The sequence below is a fragment of the Patella vulgata genome, chromosome 7, assembly GCF_932274485.2.
Source record: "Patella vulgata chromosome 7, xgPatVulg1.2, whole genome shotgun sequence".
NCBI classification, from domain to species: domain Eukaryota; kingdom Metazoa; phylum Mollusca; class Gastropoda; family Patellidae; genus Patella; species Patella vulgata.
The window spans coordinates 29,619,247-29,632,310 of NC_065885.2; the positions used below are offsets into that span (position 1 = coordinate 29,619,247).

Genomic DNA, 13,064 nt, shown 5'->3' on the forward strand with positions numbered 1-13,064 from the left:
TAACAGTAGAATAATGATCATCTTAAATATTAAGGGAAATTATACCCTTCTTCTCCAGGAAAATAGGCACTGCCATGGGTCAAAAGAAATGTCAATTTGATAAGGAACTCTTTTGGTTTCGAAGTGCTACATAAATATTTACAGACCTGGCTGTTCATAGTAATGTTTTAAGTGATATAAGTACAATATAGTTTTTACCTTGACCGGATGTTTGGTATCATTGAAAATAGAAGTATAATATAATGTACAAATCATCGTAGTATTTCTCAGAGATATGACACTACACACCATAGGCCTATCTCCAATCATAATATTTACATCTTCAACATTAAATCTTGATGATAAGTTAGCACCCTAGAAAAAATAAATAGTAACATAAACGAAAATACACAATAAAATGCTAGGTATACGAACCAAAACTTCAAAATGGTAATGGACATATTGGTGGGTGGGGGTGGATGTAGGTGTGGGGGCAACGAAAAGGGCACACAATTTATTTTGCCGGGGGGGGGGGGGGTTCTTGGATTCGTCCTTGAATTTAAAATATGTTCCATATCAGAATGTGAAATATTTTGTGCAATATATTCCAGAACACAATCCGTATAAAATATCTAGTGGTGATTGAATAAAAAAGATTGACGGAAAAGAAAACATTTGCTTTCCGGGCTTAGTTTTTTTTGTCTTTCTTTACTAATTTTTCCTCTGTGTACAGTCTGTGGAAAGTCCAAGCTGAGTATATGATACGGCTTGATATTAAAGGAGCTAAATCTCTATTCCTTGGTAACTAGAAATGGACACAAATGGGTCGCAACGCATATAATAATGTCATATGAATGCATATAAACTGATTTACATTAAATTGTTATTACTGTAATTTCTAATCAGTAATGTTCGGCGAAATACGCGAAGAGTCCAAATTGAATGGCAGTCTTTGACGTCTGGTTAGTCCAGTCTACACCGGTAGTATTCTCTTGTGGGATATATTTAGCCTCGTTCGTCGAGTCGCTTCATTACAAATGGGGCTCGAAAGCATTCTGGCACGCGATTTTTGTGCCAATTATAAAATTTTCATTCTGTCTTAAATATTGGATCTCCCAGAAGCCCACCTTTTCACCGCAAGATAACAAAATCAGTGTTGACTGAAATTAATCAATAAGTCGTGTTTGTAATGTGGATGATATTGAGTTGGGGACTTGCCTCCTTTAAGGGCATTGTGCCAATGATTTGAATGAAAGTACTTTTAAACTCTAATTCCCAAACTAGTAACTTTAAGAATGATTGTCATTTTAGAATTTAGTCTATAATGAGAATGAAATACTTAATAAGAGTATTAAAATTGTATTGCTGAAATCAGAAATCGGCCAATTTTGATAAGACGGTGTGCATTTATCAATTTTCCAGTCTTTGAAGTGGTGAACACTCCTTACTCTTTACACTACTCTGGTCCCGTTCTTCCTACTTATATCGCCACCCACCACATCCATACCTTTAATATTTCCTGAATATGTTATTGATAAATAAAAACTTACTAAAAACTCAAGATTAACAGATTGTGCATTTTCCACCATTAGCGTTTGGCTCCCATCTTGAAATGGGAAGATAACGGGATCCGATAAAAAGGTTATTATTTCGCACGTATGTTCATTGGTACCATCTAGTTTAAAATGTAGTTTCAGTTCATCTGAGTTGGTAGTTGTTGGTAATGAAGGAACTGTACATATCATAGATAATCCATCTGGTTTTGTGTAACATGGCTGAAATAACATTGTATTATTGTAATATGCAGTTCTCAGCAATGGTACTTTTACAATTTTATATTACCCGTGGCAAAAACAACAGCATCCCATCAGAAGACCCACAGAAAAAACATGGAGCTCCAGATCAGAACTTCCACATAAACATATCTATCGATTAAAAGCCCAACAAAACAAACTCGATTTGAAGAGTGTGAAATAGCTTTATTTAACGTCCGCTTCCACCGAAGTGATATCGCAGACAACTTCGATCTGAAGTCCCGCGTACGTTTTATACCCCTGAATCGAGATCATGATAAAATATGGCTGTGCTGTGAGCTACAAGTATATCCGCCCAAGTTTGATACGGTGTTCAGGTGGGTGGGTGCAGTCCTAAATTCATCCCAAACTTAGGCTGCCTGTCCTAAATTTTGTCTGGAGAGCGATAAGAAATATTCTCAGATATAGAATTCTCTTTTTGGGTGGCTTACTCTGCATCAACTATCTGGATGAACTAACCTGATATTGTTTTGAGATATTATTATAAATTAACATCGGATCAGCAACTGAGTTCAGATTGGTACCAAACACAGTTAATGGCACCCCACCACTACAAATATAGCATTATAATAGTTAATAAAAAATATATAATATATTCATAATAAGTATAAAAAGCCAAGGGATGAGATGTGTTCTTGATGCTATAGCAATTTAGGTTATTTAGATGATTGATTAAAAACAAAATACAGCTCGATCTCGATTGTCAGATGACCGGTATAAGACCGTTGAAGTTCGACTAAAGTGATTTTTATTGTCTTACAGCTAAATTATACAAGTTAATTATATCCAACCAACGCGGGAGTAAGAGTTTATGTCAATGAATATTGTATTGCATAAATTCAAAGGGTAGTGTCATGCCAGAATAGAAATCGCCACACCATAACACTCACCTTGAAAATGTTGTTTTCGGCGAGATACCGGTTATAATAGGATCTGGTAGATATTCAAATTGGTATTTAGAATCAGACCTAACAGTTCCATTGTCAATATAAAACCGTAGAAAAGTCTCTGCTGTTGTTTCTTCATAACTACCGACATCGCTTCCGGTCGAAACTGCTGAAGTTTTACATTGTAGCATATCATACGAAAACCTGCACCAAACAAATTGCAACAGCTAAAAATGTTTATATATATTTTAAGCATTGTTTATAAGTTTACATGTATATAAACTATTTTTAAAAGTGGTATTTAGAAGTTGCTATGATAAAAAGAGATACAAATTTATATGGATTAACAACCTTCAGTATAGTTTATTTCAATGTTTAAACTGCAGTAATGTAGGTAACCACGCTAATCTTGTATCTTAGTCGCACATGGCTTTAAAAAAAAAGATCTTAAAACAAAATCTTCGCTAAAAAAAAATACGTAACCTACTTAACTATAATTCAACATTTCTTAATGATTCCTTAACCTTATTGTTAAACAAATTCTGAAAACTTAAAAAGCCATTAAAACTTTTGGGTGTTTCGGCCCATCTGTAAAAAAATAATTTTAGATTTGATCTGATTTGACTAAATGTTTACCATGTCCAGATTCAAATTAAATTGTATGCAAAATCTGGGACAAATTTGCCTATCCATCACTAAGATACAAACTTTATAATTGACCGATTTACGAGGCACACATATTTTAGTGGTTTTCAATAAATTTAACGTACGTTCGCGTAAAATACTTGGGGGAGGTGGTGGGGGTAAATCTAGGGTTATATTTAACTTATTATACGCAATAAATTACATTTCTTTTCTTGCTATGAGTTACACTAACTGATAGTTACAGATCATATATTATTAGATATGTACCACCCTTACTTCATTATACACTATACACCACAACATAATATACACTTACTGTAAGACTTGGCACTCGTGACTTCCTATCATAATATATCTACTAATACCAATATTTAAATGTTTTCCTCTTAGAGTAATAGTAGTTCCGCCGGATATTGGGCCATAAGATGGTTCAAATGATTCAACATTAACCTCCTGCATAAATACATTGAAATAGTTTCCTTTAACACTGGGGCATTTTTTTAAAACAATTTTGATTGAATTTTTAATGTCTAGAGTATATCAATAGCCTCAGATAATGGCTCTGTAAGTATTCCCGTTTCGATTCTGTTGTTGGCTAAGAAAGTTTCTCGGGATTTTGCAGCATGATTTCCTGGCAAGGAAAGGGTGTCTAGTCGTTCGACTGATATAAAAACCCGGGTCCATCCGTGTACATGTTGGCGTACACGTAAAAGAATGGTTGACAGAGCAAAATTTCAATCTCAGCACACTACATGGCGCATGCCTGTCTTTATTATGGTGGTTGTTATATATAACGGGGACAGTGCTAACCCCATTTCTTCATTCTATTTTGAAAAATGAATTGCATTCCAACAAGACCTGGCCCGAAATCACAAAGCATTCTCAGACTTAAAGGACAATATTGGTGTCAGTCATTCTATTTTTGAATTGTGAGATACCCTCTCACCGTCCCATATAATAACTTTTCAACTTCAACGGAATTATCAGTGAAATGAAATTCGATCGTTTGTCTGTTACCGCTCGTTACTTCAGCCTGTCATGTTTGGCGTCACTTCTCGTTTCTTCACGTGCTTGTTACACATATCCCGTAGCAATGATCTCTGTGTTAAAATTATATTTGGAATGTCTTTAACCAGTTCTATCACATATGTAATAATGACTGACACCAATATTGTCCTTTAAGTTAAGAATTTACTCAAAATTGATCGCCTTATTTTAATTAAAATATAGCGCTTTATAAAACTTTTGTTGTTTTAATGTATTAAATACAACAAAAAGAAACTATGTGCAAAGTTTTGTATTTCTGGATCAAAGATATTTTTCATAAACAGTGATTGAAAGTTGAGTAAATTCTTAACGTAAGTCTAAGGATGCTTTGTGAACTCGGGGCCTGGTAGGTAGATATCAATATCATAAACTTATTTGGTGTATAAATAAATTAAAAGTTCTAGTGAATTTCTTTTTATATACGACTTTCTTGGTGTAATGTAAACGAACTATACCTTAAATTGAAACACTTGTGTTGATTTTGTGGAACCCTGTAGAATGTATGGTCTTCTGATACCATGTGATATCTTGTTAACAGTCACGTGCACAATACCTAGTATTGGTCTAGGTGCTCTACGCGTCTTACATACAAGTCTACAAAACAAAAATAAAATACTATAATTGACATTCAATATCATTATAATTCTATCTTTATCTTCCCGTCTTTATTAGCCCAGTCTGATCAGAACAGTGGGACGTTAAACTCCATTTCATTCCATTCATTTCTATCTTTATTTCGTATACAATCTAACATTATGTTCAGAGCGATTGGTCTCCTTGCAGCCGACTGTTTAGTGTTTAGGGTTTATAAAAGGAAGGATAGAGAATTGAAAAACATCTGATTTTGATCAGATTGTTTCTTCCAGCGAAATTCAATTCTGATGTCATTTGAATGTTTTAGACTGGTTATATGAGTTTTAAAAAAAAGTATAGATGGACAACCCTTATGTAAATTTTACACTACAATTAGAAATTGCCTCAAAATTGAATTTGCATCACCTCCGATGAATTTCATATACATGTATAATGTATTGAACGTTTCTTGTAAACCGTTATATATAATCAGCTATCTGGACACTCTTCAAAGGGTTTCAGAAACTTAATTCTAAGCGAAATATATTCAGAAACAATATCAAAAATGAAACTAACTTTTTAGTACTCCACTGTTTCAATGTACATACGACGTCAGCTACAGTTATATCTATATCTACTTTGTTAGAATCCTCATCCCAGTTAAAATAATCGCCATATATCGTGACAAGTGTTCCTCCACATGTAGGACCATCTGTTGGGTGAATCTAAAAAACAACGGTTAGGGTTTGAAAATTATAAAATAATAAAGCTTTTGCTTAAGCAGCAATAAGGATTGTTATACAAATGGCCATGTTTTATTCATACATTTTAAGTTTCATAAGTTTTATTTCCGTTTCCAATCCTCTCCTAAGAAGGGTTCGGGCAGTGCGGTAATTTTCTAAAATTCAAGACCAATCGATTCTAACGCTTGTAGAGTTGGCGTAATTACTTACAGATTGTATAACTGGAGGGCATGACGTAGTGGAAGGTTTACCGCTTAACTGTTGACATTCATCTGATCTTAAACACCGACCATTGCACCATCCACAGCCATTAGGATCTCGAATTGATAAACACGCACTACACGTTTTATACATGGAACAAGATGTTATGTTAAACTCTATTATCTGTTTGAATATAAATAGGATACTATATGTTAAATTCTATCATATAGTTGAATATAAGGTTGTGTTAAATTCTATTATCTACTTGATTATAAATAAAATAATGTGTTAAATTCTATTATCTAGTTGAACATAGATTATATGTTAAATTCTATTATCTAGTTGAACATAGATTATATGTTAAATTTTATTATCTAGTTGAATGTAAATAAGATTATATGTTCAATTCTATTATCTAGTTGAATATCAAGATATTGAAATCTATATATACATGTATTATAGTTGAATGTAAAGACACTATATTATGGTAAACTCTATAATCAGGTTGAAAATAAAATAAAACAAAAAGATCTTCAATTCACCTTATTGTTTGCTAGTGTATATAACAGAGTCTCGTTATGTAAATACATAGTCTCCTGTAATCCTATATTACCCTCAGTTACATTCATGGAGAAATATTCCTGTTTCCTGTCACGAAATCCGGACACCAATACCTTCAACGAATAACATGCTTGTATCAAAACTACCATTAATAAATGATGTAGGATGGGTTATCAATTGTACGGAAAGAGGTTTGCTTTTAGTCGAGACAGTATCACTGTTAGTTGCATAGAATTAGGGGTGCGAGTTGTTCACCTTGAATTAACCCTCTTTATTAACTCATATTCATGGGCACTAATATCCATACGTTAACTGAATTATTTAACTCCTTTAAGCAAAATCAGCTATCAATAGTGCGGTAAATTACAAGCGGTTCAATATTTTGGGCTAAATTGTTTAGACAATATTAATGCCCTGTTTCTGAGCACTAGTATGTCCTGTGTAATCCGAGCTTGCTTCTTTAATTTCAAAACCCAGAGGCTGTATGATCGCATGCCCCTACCCATCAGATATTATTGCGACATCTCTTTGTGGTTTACTGCTCTTGAGTATATATCATATTTACAGATTTTGAATTTAATTTTAAAAATATTCACCTTTTTAATATGTCCTGTAGATGTAGCTAGTATAACTATTGGTTGACCAGACTGTGTTACAGATACAAGAGATCGTATCGTGGATTCCAGGTGATAAAATGATACCTTATTCAAATATCCACCACCACTTAATCCTTGTTGTGTAGGTCGACCACAGTCTAGTGGATCGGATCTCTATAGATTTAAATATACATAGTAAATGATTATTAGATGCTAAATTATATTGATAATCCACTAACCCTATAACTATTTCTAAAGCCTAACATGCCGGAATAAAGGTTTCATGATTAGACCAAACCTAATCAAAAGTATCTTTATCTTTAACCGTTTTGATCTAGACGTTATTTAGACTGTTGTTGTAATACTTTCAATAGTACATCATAAAACCTACATGCAAGGTGAACAGGTATATCTTGTGTAAGTTTTTAGTCTCTGCTCATAGTTTGACCATAAGTCATTGGATTTTTTTATGTATGTTACCATTTTTTGTTTTGTTATGTCTCTTTTTAAATCAAAGCTATCTACAGCTTATATTTGATATGGGTTGAGACAGGTACAAAGTTATTAGAACTTACAGAATTCAACTCGCACTTTTTAGGCTTTGATGACATCCAGAATGGTTGGTAACCTGTGGCATATTTGAAACATCTTTGGAACATCTGAGTGAAGAAGTTATTCAGTTCTGCTACAGAAAAATCACAAACGGTAGATCCTTTGTCTAGGTCTTCAGACGTCCTGTTTCCTTGAACCCACGAAATATACAAATGACCGTCACTCATGTAGGCAGATGTGGCCTTTTTGTACACACCAAACAACTGAAAACTACAGCGAAGCTCTATTTCAACATAGGAATAATATAGTTTATCATCAGAACATATTCTTGCTAACTTCGTTTCTATTTGGTTAGTGTCTGGGTTTTCTTGTAACAGCAGAAAATATGAAAATTGTCCGTCATTGAATCCATAAATGGGCTTCATATAAACCGATTTCTTAATCAAAGGATCAACATTTAATCCTGAAAACATATGTACAAAACCAGTCTTCATCTCAAAAGCCATAGGGATGCCATATTGGTGCCGTTTGCTTCTTACTCTTCTTGTTGAAATAAAATCATTAGTTTCATTTTGATAACCATTTACTGGTTGCATGACTAGCAGGCATCGTCGACAGCCCTTAACACTATTTGGAAGCACAATTGTAGTTTCATTGCTACCCAGATAGTTTGTTGGCTTTTCGGAATCCAAGGTTGTGAAGACACTGATATTCTTTAAGCTGTGCCACTTGCACAATCCGTGTTTATGCGTTCCACAAGATAAAAGTTTTTTCGTTTTTGCGTGAACTAGCAGCAAAGAAATGTCATCATGGATTGAATCATCGCCCTTTGAGTTATTAAAATAAAACTGATATTTAAGTCGTAAATCTTTATCAAGTTGTCCAATAATTTTTGAACCACCAAAATACAAATCTCCAGTTCGGTTATCAACTGTTATGGTCTTTAAAAGTGTTGTACTTTCTATTGTCACTGTTCTGAGATAATCATTTATTCTTGAAGCAGCACATATGGTGCTTAGATACCAGAAAGATACGAGCAAGAGATGAGTTGTTGCTCTCATACTCTTTGTTTCATGTACAATCTACAAATTTAATCAAATACAAGAATATTACTAAACAGAATGAAAAAAATAAATAAATAAAAAAATTCTATAAAAGAAAATAAGGCAAATTCTGTAAAACTAAATAAAGAAAATTCTATAAGATAAAAGAAAATAGAATTCTACAAAACAAATAAAAAGTAGAATATACCCCATTTTATGTCCATTTTATGTCCATTTAATTTTAAAAAAGTATAGTTAAACAATTTTGCTTAAGCACAAATGAAACAAAAAAAACCCCCCACAACAAGCAAAAGTAAAACTTACATGGACGTTTTCTCAATGAAAATTATAGCTATACGTTAACAATCACTTATTATTGTAATATTGAAATATGGAAATCTTAAGATGTTTGTCTGTTTATGTGAAAATTTGATCAACACTAATGGTTTGTGCAACCTACGTTAATTTTGATAAGGGGTCGTTTCAAAATTCTGGCATATATTCAAAGTATATCTGGTCGGTCGCCGCCGCGTCCGCGCTTTTTCAACTCTAGACTATGATCGAATTTTTTCCCTAACAAACTCAGTGTCACAATTTAATTCAAATAATTAGCAAATTATCTGAAATGATCTAGTTTTGCATATTTTCACGTAAATCATTTTTTTTACAGATGTAATGAACACCCTTTATAAAGCACACATTTCTCGGGGCTAAGCAGCGTGGGTAATAGGTAAAATCTATAGTTTATCCAACAAATTAAAATACTGTAAAAGGGTTAAAATGAACGTCGAAATGCACACATTAGCTTCATTAATTTATTTATTTTCAAATTTCGCGAATTATTGTTCCCAGGGCAGGTGGCGTAAACCTTCTTTTGTTCGCACAGCCTACGTGAACGAAGGAAACCCAGGGGTTGGACAGGCGACCCTACTCCTTGGCACGGGGAGGGGGGGGGTTACTCAATGACAGACCTTATGATACAGCGCGTACGTGCTAACCATTCGGTCACCCCCATCCCCACCCCCACCCCCTTGAAAAGATATAGAGTCATATGATAGTCCTGAAATGACTAATTTTGTGTCGAGTGGAAGTTATGCCCCAAAATCCCGATTCAAGTATCTTGTGAGAGTCCCCCTGAGGAGATTTGCCATATAAATATATTGAAAAGGGAAATAAACAAATTTTGTGAAAATCTCCAAAAATTAAACTGAACGGAAACGCCAAATCCAGTTGAAGGGCCCCAAGTTCAAGAAAAGGGACCCAAAGTCCAAGAAAAGGCACCCTCTTTGTCAAGTAAGAAAAAGGACCCTTTGTTTTCATGACAAGGCTCTCTGTGTTTGTGTCCAGTAGTAAGGTCAAGAGCCATGCGTGTGACCCATCATTCATTGCATCTTCAATAGAAGGCTTGATCTCGCCTTAACTATACGTACATCTTATCAAGCGTTGTAAAACTCGCGGTCGTTGCTTCAGGAACATGCATTCATTAGTGCACATAGGCCAAGTTGTTTTTTGTTATCTCTTTTCAACACACTGTGCGCTGAATTCGATGTCTGGATGTTCGTAGGCGTTGGTATGATGGGTGCATGCTGATATCAATACCCATTAATATATGTTTTTATCATTAAGATCTTGGTTCCTTTTGATAATTATTAACATTAGTGTTACTTTGCTCTTATTTTTTGAAAAAATTTTCACAAGTTGATTTCCTTTATTTTGTTAATGTAGAATGGTAACGAACTGCTCTTTTCATTTTCTTTGTTTTATTTGTTTCGTTTGAATTTGATTTATCTGTTTAGTTTTTGATTGTTTAAGTTTTGTTAATGAAGTTGATTCTTTTAAACTTCGTTTTTATTTTTGAACTCTACTTGGTGTAGGTGTTCATCAGGTAATACCTCGACTGAGTTCAATATTGAGATTAGCCGGTTGATTTGTTGGATATAAACCTTTGAATAATAGCGCCTAACAGGCAGCTGTGTTTAATTATGTTCTCCTGATTTTGATTGTTTCTGTGTGTTTGAAGTATATGTTTGTGATATGCGCTTAGAAACACTTCACGTGTAATGAAGCGCTATATAAATCGAACAATAATAATTAAATTAAAATTGACTTGGATGAAAATTATAAAAAACAAATTATATTAAAATTGATTTGGGTGAATATTATAAAAATCAAATTATATTACAATATTACAAATGCCTTGGGTGAATATTAAAAAAAATAAATGATGTTATATATTTTTCATGTCCCTTATCAGCCACCGTAGGCAAGGAATGACGGCTTGTCGTTTGGATAGTATAACGGAAAACCTGGGACCCGCGTACTTTTATTTTCACGTTGTCCACGCCAACAATAAGCATTGCACAAACAGAAGTCGGTCTGTCAAATAAAATAAGATCCTCCAACCATAAATTGCACTTAGAAATTAGAATTATTCTTATAGACGACACCAAATATCAGAAAAATAAAGCTAAAATAAGCTACTGCATTTCTTGTTGTTTTATCATATGGATATTGGCTTCACAGTTATATAAAAAAATAGCATTTGTTTTTATTGATTCATTGACATCATTGACAAATAATCCATGCACGATTATAAGTTTCAATTAATCAGGTCTAATCATGTATTCGCGATACTGTGACAGTCATAATTGAAACTTCTTCATAAAATAAAATTCCATACGAATATGTGACTTTCGTCGAAAGCCTGTTGCAAGGAAAGAGAAATAAATATGTCATTTTGAAATCTTCCCGTAAAGTCTAGTGCATGATAGACGCCTATCGTCTTCCTTCCGTCCGGTATAGTATCGTCATATTATTGGTATTAGACGCCTGGGATAATTTTGTTCAATAATACATTTTCATTATCCGTCAGTAAAATCGTGTCAGTAAAAATGTACGCTTTGGCCAGAAATTATTTATCGTTTTACCGAACATATTTCATTGTCCTTAAAGGGGCATTATGGGAGATTAGATAAAGAGCTGGTAGTTCTCGGTATTAATAGTTAAAAATAGATAACGTAAAGAGAATACTGAAAATTTCAGTGAAATTGCTTTACTCTGAACCGCGATATTAGCGATTAAATTTTAGGCCTAACGAAAGACCTGCAATAGGGGGTATGGGGGTGCGACCCCCCACCCCCTGAGTTGAGTCCATGCAAATTGGCCGATTTTCTTTTGCCTAGTGGGCCGATTTTTTTCCAGAAAACGGGCCGGTTTGTCGGAGTCTCTTACACATTCAATCAAACCAAAAGTTCGTATTGTCAAGTATTGGTTTAAATTACTCCGTGCTCATGAGTCGGGGGGGGGGGGGCGATTTAATGATATGGTGGGCCGATTTGATTTTCTAATGCTGTTGGGACGATCTTTTGATGACCCCCCACCCCACCCCCCGGACAATATGTTTGTGCGCCCCCTGCAGGCACCCGTCGGTTGCATGTTTTATTAAAATGAGTTTTGTATTGAAGCGCGGGTACGAGTAGTAAATCACTGACATTACGGTGGTTTTTGTCGGTTTTTGAAAATTTCGCAGATTCGGCTGTATTCATAATAAACTTTAGTAATTATCTGTCCTGATTTAATTGACTTTTGTTTTAAGAATGTATTACCGATTATTTTTGCTTTAAAGCTCTACGTATTTCTTAAAGCGAAAACATGTATCACAATGTCATTCATATACATTAAACAAACTCTATTTTTTATTCATAGTAAGCATATTACAGATTATCATTTGGCATATCGGTCAATTAGGAGATATCTGCTTGAATCTGTATAATCTTTGCAAAGTCTATCTTAGCGCATCACTAAATTCTATAGTATTGCCGAAGAGCTGTTTTCTGGGGGGTTGTGGCTTATTCAAAGACTAACGACGAAAACTCAGATAAATAGTTAAAATTGTACTTTTAATAAACGAGTATCCAAAATTGGCTAACGGTCACAATAACGAGATAGGTATCGCTAGGGCGAGCCGGTTACCAGACTAAAATTACAGTAGAATATAGATAACATATATATACAAGCTTATATGATGAAAATAATTATATAATAATATTTGATCAGGGATGTTAAATTGTACATAGGAAACAGATGAAGATATCGACATACCAAGAACGCGTGTTAACTAAAATTTCAGTTAAAAGTATAAAGAGAGAGAGAGAAATGGGGTTTAAAGTCCAATCGACAGAAACTAGGTCATTTCGGGACTAACATATGGTTTAATTTTATTTCAATAATTCGCTTGCGCGTAGGGGTCTTTAGCAGTGGGAGGAAACCCAAACAGTTAAAAGACTTGAAAGATTAGTGAGATATCAATTCCTACATTGTTAACTATAATTACGTAATATATATCGTTATATTACGTAATTATAGTTAAAAGTATAAACCCAAACAGTTAAAAGACTTGAAAGATTAGTGAGATATCAATTCG

General features: G+C 34.0%; 1 protein-coding gene across 3 annotated transcripts in view; it reads right to left on the reverse strand.

The window, feature by feature from the left end:
- Window positions 1-9,046, reverse strand: part of LOC126827069 (hepatocyte growth factor receptor) — a 108,123-nt gene extending 99,077 nt beyond the window's left edge. For all 3 annotated transcript variants that reach the window (XR_008788761.1, XM_050556247.2, XM_056102309.1), the window contains exons 1-12: window positions 8,966-9,046; window positions 7,622-8,680; window positions 7,047-7,220; window positions 6,432-6,563; window positions 5,899-6,072; window positions 5,522-5,670; window positions 4,828-4,966; window positions 3,642-3,778; window positions 2,684-2,884; window positions 2,253-2,343; window positions 1,530-1,754; window positions 199-354 (exon numbers count right to left, since the gene is read on the reverse strand). Coding sequence is in view for 2 of the 3 variants with exons in the window: in XM_050556247.2 (XP_050412204.1) it covers window positions 199-354; window positions 1,530-1,754; window positions 2,253-2,343; window positions 2,684-2,884; window positions 3,642-3,778; window positions 4,828-4,966; window positions 5,522-5,670; window positions 5,899-6,072; window positions 6,432-6,563; window positions 7,047-7,220; window positions 7,622-8,659 (2,616 nt within the window). In the remaining variant the exon portion in view is untranslated. The remainder of the gene's footprint in view (window positions 1-198; window positions 355-1,529; window positions 1,755-2,252; window positions 2,344-2,683; window positions 2,885-3,641; window positions 3,779-4,827; window positions 4,967-5,521; window positions 5,671-5,898; window positions 6,073-6,431; window positions 6,564-7,046; window positions 7,221-7,621; window positions 8,681-8,965) is intronic.
- Between the last annotated feature and the right edge of the window lie 4,018 nt (window positions 9,047-13,064).